Genomic DNA, 20852 nt, shown 5'->3' with positions numbered 1-20852 from the left:
CGAGATTTAAATATGGAACTTATGCTAGCAAATGCATTTAAAATTTATGAAACAGCTGGGAAGGAGAAAAAAACTCAAAATTGATAAAAGAAAATGCAATAAAGATGCAAAGAATACTGAAAAATGACCTGAAAAGCTAAAAAGACCGAAAATGAAAAAAAAAATGAAAAGCAAAAACAATGTTTTCTGCTTCTGACTGAAGTGAAACGGACTACTGTAAGGTTTAGCATTGTTTTCAAAGCCTGGAAAAAGAAAAGATTTGTCATCAACTTCCTAGCCCTATTCAAAATCAAATAAGTTGATTCATGTATCTGAACATCATTGAATGTTTCTCAATTTGCAAGGAGTGTGGCCGCGGTGGCTCAGTCGGTAACGCGTCTGACTACCATGCTAAAGGTCCCGGGTTCGATCCCCGGCTGGTTCAAATCCGGGAACTTTTCTAACGATGGAAGTGGCCCCGGTGCCCACCCAGCGTCGAATAACATGGGTACCTGGGGGAAACCCTGGGGGGTAAAGGCGGTCAGGGGCGTGATGCTGATCACATCACCCCCACTCACGACCGGATCAAGAAAGTGTGGGGCGTTACCCCCACACCCCCCTATACGCCTTCATGGCGTGGTGCTATGAACAGGGGAGCACTTTACTTTACTTTTTACTTTTTATCAAGGTGCCTCCAATGATGCAACCAAAGAGCAGAGCAGAGCAGACCCAAAGTATCAATTCCACCTACTATTGTGACATTTTGTGGTGGCTGCGTGAAAATGTGTGAAGATGTCACTGCAAACTTTGGGGACAAAGAACTGGTTTTCCATCATGACAATGCATTGTCTCACACTTCCTTGTTCACCAGGGACATTTTTTTATTTTTTTATTATTGTTTTTAACCAAAAATTACATGACTGTCATCCCCCAACTATTTTCTGTTCCCTCTAGTGAAGATCAAGCTGAATGTCTGTCAGTTTGACATGAATGAGATATCCAAGCAGACTGTGCTGAACACCCTCACAGAACACTATTATAGTGTTATAACAGATTATAGCTGGCATTGTGTTGTTACAATTGTTCATGCAATTGTTATGTTATAACCATGTTATCTGCATCTACTGGAAAAAATTCTGAACTGCTAGTGTTGTTAACCAATATTACATGCAACTACAATATCGCTCTTCTCCTTTGCCCATAAAATAACTATTCCCAAATTCACCAGTGCAGCACATTGCTATTGGAAAAACAGATCAGCATGATGGAATTCACAAAACTTTAAATTATGACCCTGCAAAATTACTTATTCCCATTCCCTTCAAAAATTCTCATTCTAAAAAAAAAAACACTCCCTTGAAACATTAATTGTTAGAAATTCCTGTATGGGATTTAGCATGGACAATTCAAAACATGGATAATTGTCAAAAGTTTCATGGCTATGTAAGTCTATTAAAATACTGATAATATCTAGGCAACAGCGAAAGCAAACTACATGAAAATTCACATGAATGCTCTAGAAGGAATTCTAAGCATACGTAATTTTTCAGATTTTGGAATATCGTAGATCTTTGTCAAAAGGAGATGAAAATTTAAAAAAAAAGAAAAAGCTACCCTGGTGTTGGTCAAGAATAAGATATCTCTGAAAAAAATAAGAAGAGATAAAATCAGTTTGAGGAAAGAAATATGCAAGTACAATTAGAATATTTGCAGGGATATCTAAATTAGAATATTGCTAAACAAAATGGTAACACATTAATACACAATGGTCTTATCTCTGCCAATGAACAGCATTATACTCTTAACTGACATGCACACTGATGTTAAATAGTCTTAATTCTATACTTTTCTTTCTCATACAGTAAAATTTGCTTTAAAATCTTGATCAATATCCACAGGTATTATCCAGCATACATTTATATTTGTTGAAATACAGTGCTCAAAAAAAGTTTTGCATATTCAGGGTTTGTGATCATTTTATTGTACTAGATACATGGAAACATATTCAAGAGTACAGGGGAGACATATAAACAGAAAGAAAACACTGCAGCCATGCAGAAGAAACAAAATCACACCAGAAGCAGAAGGATGTGGGATCCGAAACACAAAAGAAAGGTAGTGCAATACCACGTACCTACAGCTCGCAGGCATGCTTGGGATCAACAGATGGGAGTTCAGTACCGTGTATAGCTACCTCGAGCCCGAAGGCATGCTTGAACACGATGGGGCATAATAAGGATAAGAGCATTCAACTTCTCCTGTAGAAGACTGTCCCACTCTTGAATGGCAGCCTCCCACAATTGCACCTTGTTCACAAGAGGATTTTCACGGCTGACAATTGCTCGCTTCAGGTGTCCCCATGCATGTTCCACACAGTTCATGTCTGGAGAATACGCTGGCCACACCATGCGTCAAATGCCATGCATATCAAGGAACTCTTGAACCACTCTGGCTCGATGTGGTCGAGCGTTATCATCCACCAGCGTGAAGCCATCCTCCACAGTTGTAGAGAAATCCTGCTACCACGGGTTCAAGAATAGCGTTTCTGTATATCAGACCACTCATGTGACCCTGGAGAGAAATTAGGGGCGTACGTCGACCAAACATGATTCCACCCCAAAACGTGATGGAGCCCACTGCTGCTGGTGACGTTCCTGGATGAAGGGCTCGTTCAATCTCTCATCTGATTGTCTCCAAACACTTACGCTTTTGCTTAACGTGTGCAAACTGAAGGTGACCTCGTCTGTAAAGAGCGTGTGCTCCCACTGTTCCTGACTCCATTCGCTGTGCATTGTTGCCCACCTTACATGGTCTCTCTTATGGTGTGGTTTCAGAGGAACCTTGGGTATGGGTCTTCTTGATGTCAATCCTTCCTCATGAAGTCGATTCCGCACTGTCTGATTGAAAACATTCATTCCTGAGGCCCTCCGCAGATCTTAGCACAAACTGGTAGCAGTTGTAGTGGGTCTACGACGTGCCGAAATCACCACGTACCAATCTTCTCTGCATGTTGTTTTGTGTGGCCACCCTGTCGTTGGTCGATCAGCAACTGATTGTGTCTCCCTGAACTTTTTCCACACTCGAGAGACATCACTTTGGCTCACTCCAACATGGGCAGTGACGTCCACAAATCTGCTCAGGGATCATGTGGCAACTACTGCCCTCTATCTGCTGAATATCGAACTCACTTGGGGCATTATGTCGGTTTCTGTCTCGGGCATTGCTCACATAATGAACATTGTATACCTTTTGGTTTGATTGATTGATTTAGTTTATTTTACTTCGCATTGTGTGCCTCTTGGCTAATTTGCGAAGATGGGGATGAGTAGTGAGGAAATGATGAAATTGATGAATGGACATTCACAAACAACAAGCCCGAGTGGGATTTGAACCCGGGACATTTGGCATCGCAGTGAGATGTGCTAACCACTCGGCCACAGGGTCTGGCCTATACCTTTTGGGGATATCGCAACTCAAACCGCATGCAATCATAATATGCAAAACTTTTTTTGAGCACTGTATGATAAACATGCAAGTAATTAAATAGTTATGGAATGCATTTTAAGGTGTAGCACCTTTCCAAAAATATAGCTGTTTTCATACCGATCATTTGAGATGTGTATTTTAGGACATGAAATCAAGTAAAATGAACATTTTCCCCCTTTTTAGCCCCTCTTTGATGCTTCAGCATCTTTTTTCCTTCAGTTTCTTTCATGTTTTCTTAAAAAATTGGACATCAAAATGAATTATTTTCACTCTTCTTGAGCAGCTACATAAAATCCTATAGTCTCATTTTGTAGAGCAGGAGGAGAGCTATAAAATGGTATAGTATAAATCATTGCAGCCCCAATAGTTTCCAAGATAATGTAGCAAAACCCGCGAGAGAAAACTCAAACTTCAACAGAACCTATTCGGCAGAACCACAGTTCTCTATGCGGTCCGCGTGCATTAGTATATACAAAAGGCGCAGAAAATAGAGCATTGAATAAAGGCATTTTATCAGCACCATTTTTGCATCTTTTTAAAATTATTTTCAGAATCTTTTTCTTCTCTTTCCCGACCATAATTTTGCACCCTAAATCCTTTCCCTATAAATAGTGAATGGACTATGTGCTGCAGTAATGGATGATGTTCAACTTGATGTCATCGCACCTTATACTCTGGGAAGAAATCGGGCAAACAGAATCACATGCATTAAGGAATGCATACAAAGAGTCTTCTTGTGGCAAGAATATTTGCATTTAACCACTTTACACTCTTTTCAGTTCCTGTAGGGCTTCGGAAAAGGTAAAAGGTACATTCCTCATATGATCACAATAACCATACCTTGAATCACTTCGGTAAAGACCATACGCATGTTTTCAAATAAGGATAATAATCTGTTTGCTAAAATATGGTGCAATGCATCGTGAGGGTAGCTGTTTGCTGAATATCATCCATTCACTCAGTTACCAATACAACAATAACAAAAGACATATAAAAAGTTTTCTCACCAGAATCCAACCTCACGTGCTCAAATTTACAGTAGTGCTTTCTGCATCTTCCAAATCTTCTGAAATCTCTACACACGTTTTTCTCCCCTCTAAAATCATATCCAGATACAGCAGCGCATGGGTCATTAAGGTCTAGGACTCTATTCTGATAAGATTCAAAATCTTCATCCTTAGGACTCCATAGGGTTGATAAGGTCTGCATATCTTCATCACGGTCATCTGTTTCTGCAATATCATTAAAATATATCTATTTTATAAAGTTCCACTTTATATGTTACTGTTTATGTCATGAAGATAAAGATAAAACAAACATGGCAAGAGGATTAAAGAATATAAATAATCAGTACTGTAAGTAGAATTGTAATCAGCGAACACAAGTTGGGTCAGCATGGAAAAACACTTAAGTTTTATACCTACCTACAAGGCATATGACCAAACACCAGGATATAAAGTTGTATATTAAAAATACAAGAAAGGAAATGAGTGTTTACTCTCATTTCTGTAATCGGTAGTTTACCATATCAAGAGGTGGAACACAGATTAAGTCCAAAGAGTTGAGTTGAGTTTAAGTCCACTTTATGCATAGTAAGGCTAATCGGGACTGGACCTACAGTTTAAAGTGGGATCCGAACCACTATGTTCCTCCACCAGGTAATGAACCTGGGACCCCTTGATTACAAGGCAACGGCGCTACCACTGCGCCATTGGGGAGGCCTATTAAGTCCAAAGAATTCACAATATTGTACCTTGGAGGAACTCTTTACTACATTGAGAAAAATATATGCACCAAAAATTAACAAATGGATTTAACGAATTGCCTTTATGCACATAAAACAAGAGCAAGGTGAGGCAGCAGTTTATCTAAGAAGCAAAGGAGTAATCTTGTTCTAGGAAGCAGTTCGATGGGAAGACTGAAATCACAAAGGAAAGGAGTTTTTTTTATCATTCTTCTGGAAGGGGAGAAAATTGTTATACAGGGTGTTTCCAGCCTGATGATACAAACTTTCAGGGATGATGGAGAAGAGCACATGTATCAATTTGAGATAGGGAACCCTGGTCCGGAAACAACTTAGTCGAAAGTTATAAGCGAAAATCGGTGTATGAAGATGTAATACTTTTATTACCTGCACAAGTTTCACAAGCTGCTACATTCACAACAGTTGTTCAAAGTGGCATCCCCCAGCTTCCCTGCAGGCACGACATTGTCGCACAATGTTCTGGCGTACCCGTTGGAACAACCCCAGGGTCGCAAGAATTCTCGCTGCCTGGGTATGCCAAAACTTTGTGCGACGATGTCATGCCTGCAGCGAAGCCGGGGGATACCACTACCAGGAATCGAACCTAGGACCTCTTGAATTCTAGATATCCATTGCGAACCTCAAATCTGATGTATACTAGGTTTCAGTCTGTTCAACATAAACAAAAGCTTACAGTCTTCAGTGTAGGCAAAGCCAAACATACAGTCTTTTGCAAAATAAGTACTAACCCCCAAAATAGGCATTTATAGACACTATAAAATGCATTTTCGGACTTAAAACATTAAAGCCTATGTTTTACTACAAAGGAATGAAAAAGGCAAATAGACAACTTTTCTAACGTTGGAAGCGGCCCCGGCACCCACCCAGCGTTGAATGACATGGGTACCTGGGGGAAACCCTGGGGGATAAAGGCAGTCAGGGGCGTGATGCTGATCACATCACCCCCACTCATGACCGGATCAAGAAAGTGTGGGGCGTTACCCCCACTCATGACCGGATCAAGAAAGTGTGGGGCGTTACCCCCACACCTGGTTGTAAGCACAGGGGAACATTTTACCTTTTATTTTTTTTGGACAAAAATCCACATCTTAGTCATAATATATATGGCATTGGAATGTCATTATGGGTCTAATGTCTTATACGAACATTATGGTAGACAACATAGAATTACTTATCACCACAGAAGGACCTCAGTTTCAAGCTGTAGTTGACAAGATAGTATCTCCATTAAGCAATCCACCCATGCTTGTACTGGAACCAACAAAAGTCACAAAAATATATCAGTATATGTTTAAGTTTTTAAGACACAAACTGCAGAAATTTTTTTAGTGAATGCACAGAAGCTGTTAGATGTTTCGTGCACATGCACATCAAGGTGGGCATTTACAGTTTCTCATAAATACAGAGAATAAGACACACCAGGAAATATAACAATTTATGACAGAGTTCAACGTGTTTTTGAGTCACGCAACGTGCTGAATGATCTCCAACTAAATAAATGTATCAATTAGTGAATATCCGGGAGTTGACTGGTATATGAAAAAAGTATTTCAACAGCTGATTATAGTAGTAGACTGTAGATTCAATAATGGGTATTAATGTTGACTTGTAGACTGCAAGATTAGGATCAGATATTTTCAATATTCCTGAAGTTAGGAATATCCAAGATTCTGTCAGAAGTTTCTTTTTTGTAAAATATGTAAATGCTTGCAGTGCTACTTTTAGGGAAAAAGAGGAATTTTTAAATGTTGCATTTGAGAAATTGCATAACTTTGTGACACGTTGCCATGACAAGTAGAACCTAGACTGGACTTTCAGATCTCAAGTAGAACACTAGATTTTTATGCATATTACCATAGTACCTTCAGTGATGATGCCAAACTAAGCTTATCTCATAGATGTACAACTTCTTTTCACAGAACCCCTTTGGAAATGATGGACTCGAATGAAAAAGTCGAGATTATATCTTCCACATTCGAGATTGACTTTCTAGAATTGACAGGAACAATTAGCTCATACCAGGAGCCTGCAGAAAAAACTTCCCAGAGTGACTCTCTACAAAGTACATCTCCCATTACCATGGACCAGATGCTACGTGAATTAGCTAAAGGGAAAACACTTAACCAGGTGGAAAACAAGAACAAACACCAAGTGTTTAATTCACTGAAAAACTTGGTAATATCAACAATTATTCCTAGAACACTGGATTTTCCTGCCCCAGTTGAAGACTGTGGCAGAACTGAAAGAGGATCAGAACTTAATTTTATGCTCGAATTTGCAAATGGGTGCTGTGGAATCATAAGCTAGTAGTAATTTCAAGACCTTCTGGTAAATGGAAGTACCTTAAATTCTGAAATCTACAAAATCACTTCTAGCCAAAAGGAAACATTTCCTAAGGTCCCAGATTCATGAAATTGCAACATATCGATATGGAACACAAAAAACACGGAATTACATGAATTGAGAAATTGAGAACAGCATGTTTTGCCAATAAAATTCGTTTAAATTTGAATAAACCACAAATTTTAAAGAGGGATTTGAAACAATTGCAATTTACGCTAAATAAAAATGGTTATCAATTAGCTATTTCATCAAGTCAACTTGGAGAAAACCTCATATCAAAAGAATTTTTAACTGTTCCTTTCAGATGGAGAAACAGCACCTGCAGTATTGTTCACCCGCAACAAGCTCAAATGTCCATAAGACTCTTATCGGAAACAATTTTATCCACTTGTGATCCCCATAATTCTCCTGTGTGTTACATACAGTGTTGCCACAATCTGTAAGCACAATTTCCCTTTGCAAGGGGTAAAATTTCCCTATTTCGCTCATTTTTTCCCTTCATCTAAAGAATTATTATTATTATTATTATTTTATTAATAATAATAATAATAATAATAATAATAATAAATATTATCGTTGACTCATGTTCGTATGTATGTATAAAATGTTAAACAATTTAACTATTAAATGCTACGACGCCAGTGGTCCCGGTTCGAATCCCGGCCTGGGCATGGCTGTTTGTGAGTGTCCATTCATAAATTTCATCATATCATTACTCATCCCCATCTTTGCAAATAGCCAAAAGTGGCAGAAAAGTGAAGTAAAATAAACCAAATCAATAAACAATAAAATCAATAACTTTAAATGTATTTTTTTGGAAGATTTAGATTTTATTGCTAAACTAAGTCAATGTTTTAATTTTGAGAATTCAGATGAAAGCTAAAACTACATTAAAGTTGGCAACTTTAAGTAAGTAAGGTTTTCTTAAGTAAAAAGCCAAACACACAAACAGAGATTGGATTTAGTAAATCCAATGCCCCTTGTCTTCATCACACCATCAGAAGAAAATTAAAAATATTCTACACAAAATGCTGTTCTAGTAAGGCGTAGATGAAACCATAGATGAAACGTCACTTCCTTTAATTATGAAAAATTTGTGTGGAAAATCACATTTTTGCCTCCCCATCAAAATTTTTAAATTCAACGCATGTGTATGGGGGTTATTCCTGAGTAAACAAAAAAACATATAGTACATACCTGAGTAAATGTTCCATTCTGGTAAATTTCACATATTAGGTGGAACTTCTAAAACACAGCAAGTTTTTTTTATTAAAATTTAATCCATTGAGTCTGAGAGGTATTGTTAGTCACTTCTTGCCACTCCGCACGGAATTTTTTAGCTTGTTTCCGTGGTGTTTTCTCATCTTCCGATAATTCTCCACGACGTTCTCTAACATATTCTGGAGTTGCAGATCGTTTCCTTTGCTGCCCTTTGTCTTCCATCGTCCACTCGCACACGAATAACCCAGTGGGCCTCCCCCATGGCGCACTGGTAGCGTCATTGCCTTGTAATCAAGGATCGATACCCGGTGGAGGCACAAGTGGTTCGGATCCCACTTTAAACTGTAGGTCCAGTCCCGATTAGCCTTACTGTGCATAAAGTGGACTTAAAAGACCAACTCAAACCAAACCAAACGAATAACTCGGTGTCCAATGAAGGCTGAAGTAAATATAGTTTGCGACAAAGAAAACTTTATGGTTTGCACGTGCAGTGTTGAGGCAAAATGCAGAGAACCGCGGAAAGCTTTACATAAACAATACCCTCAGACAACCACTCCCAAAGCCGGGACATTAGGGTGAATGGTCAATGACCTCCGGCCCCAAACCCAGACCAACCCAAATTCCACCCTTCCTCTCAGAACAAAGTATACGACAAAATAAAAGAAAAAAGTTCTCATTTTCAAAACTGGAATCACTTATAATGTTTAATATAATTAATGTTGAATCTGTCTTAAAATTTCCCTGAAAATTCACTATTTTTCATCAAATTTCCCTTTTCACTTATAATTAGCTCCAAATTTCCCTTCAAAAAGAGAAATTTCCCTTCATATGGTAACACTGGTTACATACCCTGATATGGCTACGATGCCACTCTCCGAAACTCCTGCGCACGAGAGATAAGACAAGGTGCAACTATTTAAGAGCTAGCCGGACACTACATGTTCCAGTGTTATGATGACTCTAATGTTATCATCATGGAAATAGCTAGAGACCATTATGCCATTATGCCACATGAGATAACAGAAGAATGTAATAATGAGATCTTTAATCTTACAATTTACTATGATGAACCTGGAGCCCTAGAGATCACTCTACTGTGTCATTTTACTCTGACCCTAACAAGTGTAAGTTTCATTGCTAGAACCATCCCTTGTTCAAGTCAAACAAATAATAATATGGAATTTTACCACATTTTACCTCCAACTTCAGGAAAAATTAGCAGGAACTAAGACTGCAGAATTTTAAACATCTTAATGACTGCCTAGCTATTACATGGTGTCAGAGAAAAATCCATTTCTTAAACATCCCTACACAAACTGAAGCTACTGATCTGGATAAGGATATCCTAGAAAATCTTGATACAAATGTGTTACACACCTTCACAGAAAAGTGTCATTTCAAAACGTCCTTATTAATAATTTGGAAAATAGGACTCACTATATTAACTGGATGGATGATACGAAAATATCGCATACAAGCGACTCGACTCATTGCACTTAAATAAAGAGTGAAGCACTAGACCCTACTCTAGGAATACTGGGCAATACTCTTACATACATTCTTCATTCCATTTAGCTAACCAAACATAATGTAACTTCTTATGGTAAAGCAAATCAGGTTTTAGTAGACTTACTTATGCTCACAGTAACACAGTGCTTTTTATTAATGACAAAGATTCCAAGACTTTATCTCCAAAGTAGATTGAGAACAATGCCTAAACCCTTACCTTGTAGATGGAACCCCAGACATAACCCTTTACATCTAACAATGACTGCATGACTAACTGCGATATTCACAGTAGTGTTAGCTATAACGTCTAAGACAAGAATTAATGATGCGAACTTTCATTATATCTGGAATTCATGTGAATCCAATTGATCCCTCTATGTGAAACTTCAGTACTTACTCTATCATATTCAATATGACTCTATCATATCTACATTGGGAGAATTTACCCTACTCATTGGGAAATACTTCTGCTACCACTGATCCCTCATTGCAAGGTTGGAATTATTTCAGAGACACTAAAACACATTTAAGGATTCTCTTCCTAAGAGAACCAGAAATAACTGAAATTCAGTAAAGAATATGAAAATTTCTGGCTAAAAACTGGATGAATATTCTTAACTTAACCCTAAAGCACTCGCAATACTTTATTTCATGTTTTAATATCAACTTGCTAGAATAAGGTTATGCACCCTGCTTTACTATTTTTCCAAAAGTTAGAACAACTGCAGAATTAATTCATATGGTAAATAGTTACAACTACTCTGTAGCTATTACACTTAACCCTTTTGGAACTCTTGTTATACAATTGGGATTGCAATCTACATATGATGCTTGTTTCATCATTCAGCTTTCATGTATACTTCCTGACCGTACCAAGGCTCGGATATCACAAATTTTACCCATACACTGGGTAGGCTACAATCTAACCAACCATTCTAATTGACCTCTTGATCTACAGGACACACCTATCTGTAGAATTCATCCCCAGCATTTTGCTCTAAACAATCTTCCATTCTATACAGATGTTACCACTTACATTTGACTATCACTAATATCCTGCGAGATATTTATCCCTCTTTCTATAGATATAGTTTACCTACAAACTCTCAGAACTCAAAAGCCTAATGCTAGCACTATTCCTATGAGGGCATCTGCATGGGAAGCTCTCAAGAAACCACCAATCTAACTCCCATACCTGAGGAAGCATCCGATGCTGTCTCGTATCCCGGACTAGGTGGAACAGAATGCTTGCTCCCCCAGTGTTCTGAAGTGACCCATTGTGGGTACTACTGTGTTATATAGCCTTCAAGAACAATCGATCACATATTCAAACATACTTATGTAATCAATTCAAGGCTAATATATCCTTGTAAGGTAAGGTAAAGGTACCCCTGTGTGTGTGCACATATACCATGAAGGCATATAGGGTGATGTGGAGATACAAGCTCCACATATTCTTGATCTTGGCCATAGTTGGGATGACGTGTTGAGCAATTATGTTATACTCTACTAATTTGTTTGCAAAAGCACTCAATATATTTGCATCACTCATTCAACCCTCAAGGTTAAGACAAAGAACTTTGTATGTAATTAGCATTCAACAAATTTTGTGTTATGTAATAATCACTTTGCCTTGCTCCTTCTCTATTAACCTCTTCAATCCCAGCCTGTAGATAGAACAGAATGTAAAGGGGTGTTGAAAAAACAAATAAACACACGAAAAAATATGAAAATCCAAACTATAATGAAAAAACTGTCAATATCGGATGATCCAATTTAGCGTACCCCATGTCGGCTCTCTTGTTAGTCCATGCACACAAATATTTTACAACACGCGAAAAAAAAATGCTTCAAAACATATGCCAGCTGTTGACAGTTCTTCAGCCACGACGGCAGGATGAAAATCATAGTCATTTTCAAACTTATAATACGGATTCTCACGTTCATCACTCAAAGAATCGTTCAAGTATGCCCAATCTCCGACAGACTTTGCCTCATCTTCCACATCGGATATATCTGAATATTCAGACTCACTACAGTCACTTTCCTCTTCTTCCGGAACATAATCTGACAAATTATTATCCTCCTCCTCCTCCATATTTTTCTGCTTTTGTTTTACAAAATATGCAACAAAACAAAAACACACAGGTCTCCCCAATAGCACGGTTACGTACTTTCAGCAACAGATGGCGTAACGAGCATGCTTTGCTCATTGCTTGCAATAGTCACGTGCTCAAATGACGTCATAGCAACACGTAGACTTCAGTCCGTCCCTACCAGAGGCATTCGTACGTTTTCTTAGCCATTACCATGCAAGAATATTTCCCTACGGGCCGTACTTAGTGGTAGAAGAGCATGCAGGCTTGACTACGTACGGGCCGTACATAGTGGCAGTCAAGAGGTTAAAGGTAAAATTTGGTTTCATACACTAGCGGAAGAAAGTTTAGACTCACCTGTAAAAGTTTGTAATTCACTGAAAATAAAGTTTAAAATGTGACAACAGGTGACACTACTGTGCTGGAATTTCACTATTGATATTTATAGAATGTTTTTAAAGCTGTTTTGATGTGTCTTGGAAATTTTAATCTATTTATCGAATGATGTTTATGTAATATCAGTGTGCACTCCTCTTCTATAAACTTTTTCCTCTGTTATCGGTATGCTCTTAACAAGTTCTCACTGTCTTTTAATACACTCTTGCTATGTTAATCTTCAACGTTGCAATGATATTACTGATTGTGAGTGGTTGCATCAGTCTACTGACGAGTTATTATGGGGTCAGTGGTACTTATACCAGAAGTGATTGTGTGTAATTTTAACCTACAGTACCTGCTATTATCGTGCTATTTGTATTTGAACCTTGTGAAGTATTAGTGCCCAATTGGACGTAAAGGTGGGAACAAGTTCGCATTTACCAGCAACTATGGGGGAAAAGGCTAATATAAAACAATAAATTAGGGCCAAGGCATGTGCATATAAGGAAATTGGATGGTCAAACCGTCAAATAGCAAAACAATTAATCATTTCTGAATGCAGTGTCCGTAGAGCAGTTATACGAAGAGAAGAAACTGGCAGTCATGAGTATCGGCCACGCTGTGGGCGTCGAAGGAAGACGGCTATCATCGAGGACAACCACATTGTCATCCTCAGTAAGTGTGACAGAAGGCGTTCGGCAATAGACATATGCGCAGAAATAAATAAAATAAGAGAGCAATCAGTGTCTGTTAGAACAGTGAAAAGTCGTCTGCGTGTGGCTGGATTATTTGGCCGAGTAGCAGTTTGTAAACCATTGTTGAAAGCTGTACACAAGCGTAAAAGGCTGCAGTGGGCCAAAGATCATGCTAACTGGACCATCGAACAATAGAAACAAGTACTTTGGACGGATGAATCAAAATATGAAAAATTTGGTTCTAACTGCCGCCAATACATTCGTCGCCACCCTGGAGAAAGAGTTTTGGAAGCTTGTATTATTCCAACAGTGAAGCTTGGAGGAGGAAGTGTCATGGTATGGGGATGTTTTGGTAACAATATGGTTGGTGATTTAGTGAGAGTGCAAAGAACACTGGAACAGAAACAGTATCATCGTATTATTTCACGCAATGCTGTACCATCCGGGACAAGATTAATTTGTCGAGAATTTGTTCTACAACAGGATAATGATCCTAAACACACATCAAAATTGTGTAAGCAATATGTCGCAGGAAAGGAAGCCGAAGGAACATTGCAGTGAATGATTTGGTCTTCCCAATCACCTGATTTGTCACCAATTGAGCTATTGTGGGAGGAACTTGACAGGAAGGCAAAAGCAAGGACTCCAAGCTGTGGCAGTGTTTACTGGAAGCCTGGGAAGGTATGAAAACAGAGAAATTAGAAAAACTCACAGCAAGAATGCCACGCTTATGTAAAGCTGTCATCAAATCAAGGGGAGGACACATTGACGAACAGGCAGTGTGATGAAAATGCATTTTGATGCCCGTTTTTAACTTTTTGTGAAAAATTGGTGTCTTCTATACAGTGTTATATGTAGGTTGGTGTGTAACATACCCATACAAGTTCAAATATATGCACTATGATGGTTGGTTTCAACTAATAGCATTTTATTTTCATTTAAACAATAAATTTCATAGGTGAGTCTAAACTTTCTGCCGCTAGTGTATATATACGAGGGTATATCAAATATAGCATAAGAGATGACTTACATGGGGACCATCTAAGATACAGTGGGGCACTTGTCAGCAACAGCAAAAGCCAATGGTTGGCTCAATGCCAACAGAAACTTAATCACCCTAATGACTAAGACATGTGACGTATACAAAACATGTATCTTGTCAGATGTGAAATGTGAAAGTTTGCCAAAAGGAAGTGTTTGCAAGCTTGGAGAACCGGCATGTAACTTAGCAATGGACTAGTGGCAAGACTGGGCCAAGGCCAAGGTCTTGAATGATACCTATGTATTGGCAAAGTTCCCGAGGTTGGAAGTTGTCCAACAGTTGACAGGAAAGCTGAAAGCTTGCCAACTAGCCTAGTGTGGCTACGTGCCAAAATTGGACTTATGTGAAAATAGTCAGGATGGTTGAGGAAGCTCCATGAAGGTCACACAGTAGAGTATTATGACAAGCAGACAGATAATCATATAAAAACTCCCATTTCTATGAAATAAACATCCTGTCTTTCCTAAAGATCCCTACCTAGGGGAACTGCTGCTCAACCAACACATCGTTTGCTGCTGTTTGGGAAAGAGATACTGTGGATTTTAATTGTCTGTAGAATGGCCCCTAAGATTGTCCTCTGAGTCGGCAGTCTCAGTTGTTCAGTTACTTTAATTACGAGCACTAAATATGTTATGTACTTAGAGGCATGCATATTTGTTTTTGACGAACACAGGACATGTGAAATAACACATTGTAATGTTAATTTTTAATGTTTCTGAAAGGTGCAAGATGCATTGTCCTAACCTGCTTTGCCACGAAATGATGCGAAATGAACTGCATAATGCGAAATAGACTCTTAAACACGAAATTTAAAGTTTAATTACCAACGTGACACTTTCTGAAGTTTGAATTACCCTATGAGTTATGCAATTACCGGAAAATTAATTAATTTTGCTGTAAATATTTGAGAAGCAAAAATAGTTCTCTTCTTCTTCTCCCTTATGCCTATTTAGGCATCGGGTCTTTTCAGTCACTTCTAAAATAGATCTCTTCATACAGGAATAAACTTAATACTGTGGTAACTATGAGGTTGAATCAAATATAAACGGAAATTTCTTTTGCATGGCCAGGGAAAATGTGGTACAGCCCTGTGGCCTTGAGGTGATGATGGTGAGGGTGTGTAGAGTGTTCCCTCCCTGGAGTCCTTGCCAACTCTCCACATCAGTCAGTAGCACCATGAGTGAGCAAGAGGTACACTTGTCTGTTGGGCAATGCATCATTATCAAATTTCTTACAAAAGAAAGGGTAAAACCGGCTGAAATTTTGACGAGACTTCGAGCTCAGTTTAGTGAGTCCACTCTTTCAAAGACCCGTGTTTATGAATAGCACATTTTTTTTTTCTTTGGAGGATGAGAAACTGTGGAAAATGAAAGACATCAATGGTGGCAAAGGGCAAGCGTCAATCAGGAAAACATTCAGGATGTTCAGGGCCTTAGTTAAGGTTACCATTGCTCGACAAGTAAGTGAAATTTCTTCTGCAGTGAGCATAATCTATGGTAGTGCTCACGTGATCATTCATGACAACTTGGGATACCGAAAAATCGATTCCTGGAAAGTGCTAAGGCTGCTTATCGGACCAAACGATGTGGCACACCCATCAGAAATGTCCTGCTGCTTCATGACAATGCCAGACATCACACAACTGCTGCAACACGTGACAAACTGGAGGAAATTCATTGGGCACCACTTGAATATCCTCCATTCAGTCCAGACTTATCCCCCTGTGACTACCATTTGTTTGTTTGGGCCTCTCAAAGAAGCGCTGGGAGGTAAGCGTTTTGAGGATGATGCAGGAGTGGGGGTATTCATGTGCAACTGGCTGTGAACACGTCCGTTGACTTTCTGAGAAAATGGGATTGCCAAACTCTCTATCTGCTGGCAAAAGTGCATTTCAGTTGCAGGGAGCTATGGAGGAAAGTAATGCATTTGTTTTTTTATTTTGTTTCAACGAATTTTGAAAAATAAATTCCAGTTTATATTTGATTGATCCTCGTACATAAAATGTGCTATTAGAAGGGATATGTTTATTTTTTGTAATAAGTGGAGTTTTTAAATCAAATTTAGGATTATATTCACAATTTTAAAACCTAAATGTCATTTTATATACTGCTTGTGATCAGATTTTTCACCCCTATAACACCTAATTTTATTTTATTTACCAATTTTGAACCTGAAATTGACTGTTTTTGTACTGAAATTTTGCTCTTATATTTACCAAATACCGTGCGTTCATTTCGATCTTCAGCCAAGAGATCGAGAGAAGCGTGGCAGGCGGCGCTGACGGAGATGCCGACATTTGCGGCCTGTAATGCCCGCTTATTTTTATGGACATGTGCAGACATTTATATAAATATTGCAAAATGAGCACTAACCTGTGTTATAACACGCAAAAGTTCTTCTGTAATTCATCACACAAATATATACGCTTTAGAAACGATGTTAAGAGCCACAGATAATAAAACATTTTAATCTTAGTTTTGACCAGTAACGTCCTGCTTAAGTTTATATCCTTGAAAGAGTTTTGTGTTGATGGGGATCATTTGGAGGTTTCGAATGTGCAACACTGTATCAAGATTACGCTGCAGACGAAACTGTTAAAAGTCAATGGTTTTCGTGAGCTTCCTTGCAATCCAAAATCTCTGAGCTCGAGTTTTTTGTTCCTTCGAGACAGAGACAGAGCTGTGAATATAGTGGCGAGCAGATGTAAACCAAGAGCGTGTTAATTTCGTACTGTGCGCAAGGGTATTAATTAATGTTATTCTTGGTTACTTGCCATTACTTGTTTGTGTTATTGCAGTGTGTATGTGTGTTATGTCAGTGAGACGATTGGAATGCCAGCTGCAAGGTTCACGTTATGAGGGGCAGGGGGGGGGGGGGGCTGATAAGTTCTCGGCCCGACCCAGAAGGACTTTAGCTACAGGCACGAAAGTTTCAGGCTAATCAACGTATTCTCCCCGATGGCCTACACACTTGGCACTTTGTTGCTCCAACTTCTCTAACCCCTCAAAAAAAAAAAAAAATCTCCTGGTCTGCAAAAAACTGTTCGGCAGCTGCTATAACCTCGCTATCACTTCTAAATTTCAGTTGTTATCAGATAATGAGAGAAAATATGGGTATTTTCAACAAGATTCGGCCACAGCCCATACCGCCGCTGATTCTTTGGACGCTATAAGGGAGGTGATTGATGACAGAATAATTTCTAGAGGTTTATGACCTTCATGTTCGCCAGATCTTACCGTATGTGATTATTATTTGTAGGGAACCTTAAAAAATAGAGTCTACCGAAATAACCCTCATAGCATCGATGAACTAGAAGACAATATAAGGGCAGAACTTGGAGGAATTCCGGAAGAAGAACTTTTGTCGTGTGTATCAAAATTTCATCAAACGATGCCAGGAATGTGTGAATATAGGTGGACATCACTTTGAGCAACTCTTATAACACAGGTTAGTGCTCGTTTTGCAATATTTATATAAATGTCTGCATATGTCCATAAAAATAAGTGGGCATTGCAGGCCGGAAATGTCAGCATATCCGTCAGCGCCGCCCGCCACGCTTCTCCCGATCTCTCGGCTGAAGATCGAAATGAACGCACTGTATATGAACCTCTATATATGGTATTAAGGTACAGGAATAAAAGTGTTGTAGCATGAGACCAGAGAGTGTCTATAAAAGTTCTTAACCCATTTTTGAGCTACACATCCAAAGTAACGTTGTCAACCCCCTTGATGTCATTACAATAACACACCACCGTTATTTACTCACAAACAAAAAAGATCAATCACATTACACAGGGGGAGTGGAGGTGGTAGGCTGTAAGTTTGAATTTAGAGGGGTGTTAGTTCCTTTAGAGCCAAAACGACCATAAATTGGGTCTTCGTTAAAAATTATGGAGCATGTTGATGAAATTGGGAGGAGAGCTTAGGGTGTGTGAAAATAAATCACTGTTACACTGCACGACTGCTATAAGTATTAAGCATCAGCTAATAGCAAAATTACACACATGTACATACTTCATACAGGGCTGCAAGATGATCCATCAACAACAGAGGATGCATTCACAACCTTTCTTCATTACCCAAAAGGCTCTTCCCGAGCACGTATGCACCTTGGTACATGACATTGGATGATTTGCAATACGTTGACCAGTGTATCCTGAGAAATATGCTCCTGTTCCTCTGTGAGATGTTGAGGGTCTGTGGTGGATTCGAACAAACGGCGATAGCTGTCTTCGGGAATGTCCATGTATAGTTGAGGTCGGGCAAATAAGCTTTGCCATGGAATGCAATGCAGTCTGTACTCTGTCGTCAGGAATAAGTATGATATGTATCAAGCTTTCAAATCATCAACATCATCCTGCTAGGCTGGCATAGAAGTCAAGCCTCTTTATTTTGACCATTCCTCTCTTTCCACAGTGTTCGAATCTTATCCTCTTCTCCTAACACTCTCCACTATCTGCTCTTTCCACCAACATCTTGGTCTCCCCCTTGGCCTTATTCCTACTCCTTGTGCATTGTAAGCTCTTACTGGTAGCCCACTGTCTTGTCATATCTCCTCATTCCTTATTCTATCCTTTCTAGTTTTCCCCAATATACTTCTTAAAAATTTCATCTCCACTGCCTGCATCTTTCTTTTCTCTCTCTGTCATTGTCAAAGTCTGCTCCATACATAATTATTGGCACATAGTATGTGTCAATTTTCATATGCAACAATTTTCTTGAGTCCTGTAGATCAATAAAACTTCAAGTCTATGCTACTCAAAAGTAAATGAATACATCATTCCTTGCAGCTAAAAGTTACTTACCTACTATTTCGGTGGGTTCATTTCCTTGTAGAATGTCATATAAATCAAAGAGCTCCGAGTCTGCTCCCTCTAGCACAACAAATGCTTCATTAATGGTCAGGTTGTATGTGTTAGGTTCTACGTCATCTATTAATACAGAAGTGCTGCAAAGTATGAAAAAGTACACACAAAATAAATGTACTTTAAACGTTATCTTACTCACAAATTATATTATTAAAATATAATAAAACTTTAAAAAGAAATAACAAAATGGAAATCAAGGCTTACATGAATGTTCATCTTGAAAAAAATTCATACAGAAATGACAAGACATCTGATCTATGGAAGGCACCAGCCATACATACGAGGTGTGGCTAGAAAAAAACCGGATTGATGTTGCTGTCGACAAGCACGTCAAGGTCAAGCGGTGCATGAGTCTATAACATGATATCCTGCCTATCGACTGTGTGATTGCCCAGGGTGCGCGGTGCTCAGTTCTGCTGTAGCTTGTGGACGAAGTGAACCATACATCTGTGCTCTGTCGGAAAAATGTTAAGTGTGAAAGTGGAACAGCGTATCAATTTAAAGTTTCTTATGAAACTCAGAAAATCCACCACAGAAACTTATGGTTTGTTGAAGGAAGTGAACGGAGATGAGTGTTATCACGCATGCAAGTATTTGAGTGGTTTCAAAGGTTTAAAGAGGGACGAGAAGTGATTGCGGACGACTCGCATCCTGGACGGCCTTGCATGTCAAAAACGGAATTAAACATTGCAAATGTCGGTGAATTGATTCGAAAAGATAGTCACTTGAGTACTTGAGCTATTGAAAAACAGCCAACATTATTACATTCTTGTGCTGACGACCATTCATGAGCGAGTAAGACGACGACCTGATTTGTGCAAAAACAAGTCATGGATTCTTCATCAGCACAATGCTCCTGCCCACACGGCATTGTCAGTCAAGGCTTTTTTGGCCAAGCATGGGAACCCAGTGTTAGAACATCCACTTTATTTGTCGGATCTCGCTCCATGCGACTTCTTTTTATTCCCAAAGGTCAAATCAGCACTGACAGGAACCAGATTTACGACCGTACAATCTGTAAAAACAAAAGCGACGGAGGTCATGAACATGTTTTCAGAAAATGATATTTGTACTAGCGGCAAGTTTGGAAAGTGCACGCTTGCAAAGGTGCCAGCTTCAACGGGAATACAGGCATGCAAGGCTCAGTCTGCTAAAGGTTTTAAGTCCACTCTATGCACAGAAGGCTAATCGAGATTGGACCTACAGTTTAAAGTGGGATGCAAACCACTATGTGCCTCCACCAGGTATCTAACCAGGAACCCCTTGATTACAAGATGACGCCATCGGGGAGGCAAAAAATAAATTTTTATGTAACACACACCCTCAAAAATCTTGGGCACGCCACCGACTCTAGTGTTCAAAAGGATTAATCTTGTGTTATCCGCAAGATAAAGAGTTACGGTTTTGTTTATCGGAAGGCAAGACAAGAACAAAAAATTCTTTTATGTTGGATGAATCATTGCTGTCAGA

At 39.0% G+C, this 20852-nt stretch overlaps 1 protein-coding gene across 1 annotated transcript in view; it reads right to left on the bottom strand.

Moving 5' to 3' along the window:
* LOC145994927 (uncharacterized) overlaps window positions 1-20852 on the bottom strand; it is a 108690-nt gene that overhangs the window by 35221 nt on the left and 52617 nt on the right. The window contains exons 10-11 of the mRNA XM_083131424.1: window positions 19320-19462; window positions 4473-4697 (exon numbers count right to left, since the gene is read on the bottom strand). Coding sequence (XP_082987550.1) covers window positions 4473-4697; window positions 19320-19462 — 368 coding nt within the window. The remainder of the gene's footprint in view (window positions 1-4472; window positions 4698-19319; window positions 19463-20852) is intronic.

Source organism: Lepisma saccharinum, chromosome 11 (genome assembly GCF_977018435.1).
Source record: "Lepisma saccharinum chromosome 11, izLepSacc3.1, whole genome shotgun sequence".
Lineage (NCBI taxonomy): Eukaryota > Metazoa > Arthropoda > Insecta > Zygentoma > Lepismatidae > Lepisma > Lepisma saccharinum.
This window is presented reverse-complemented; position numbering and strand designations above follow the sequence as displayed.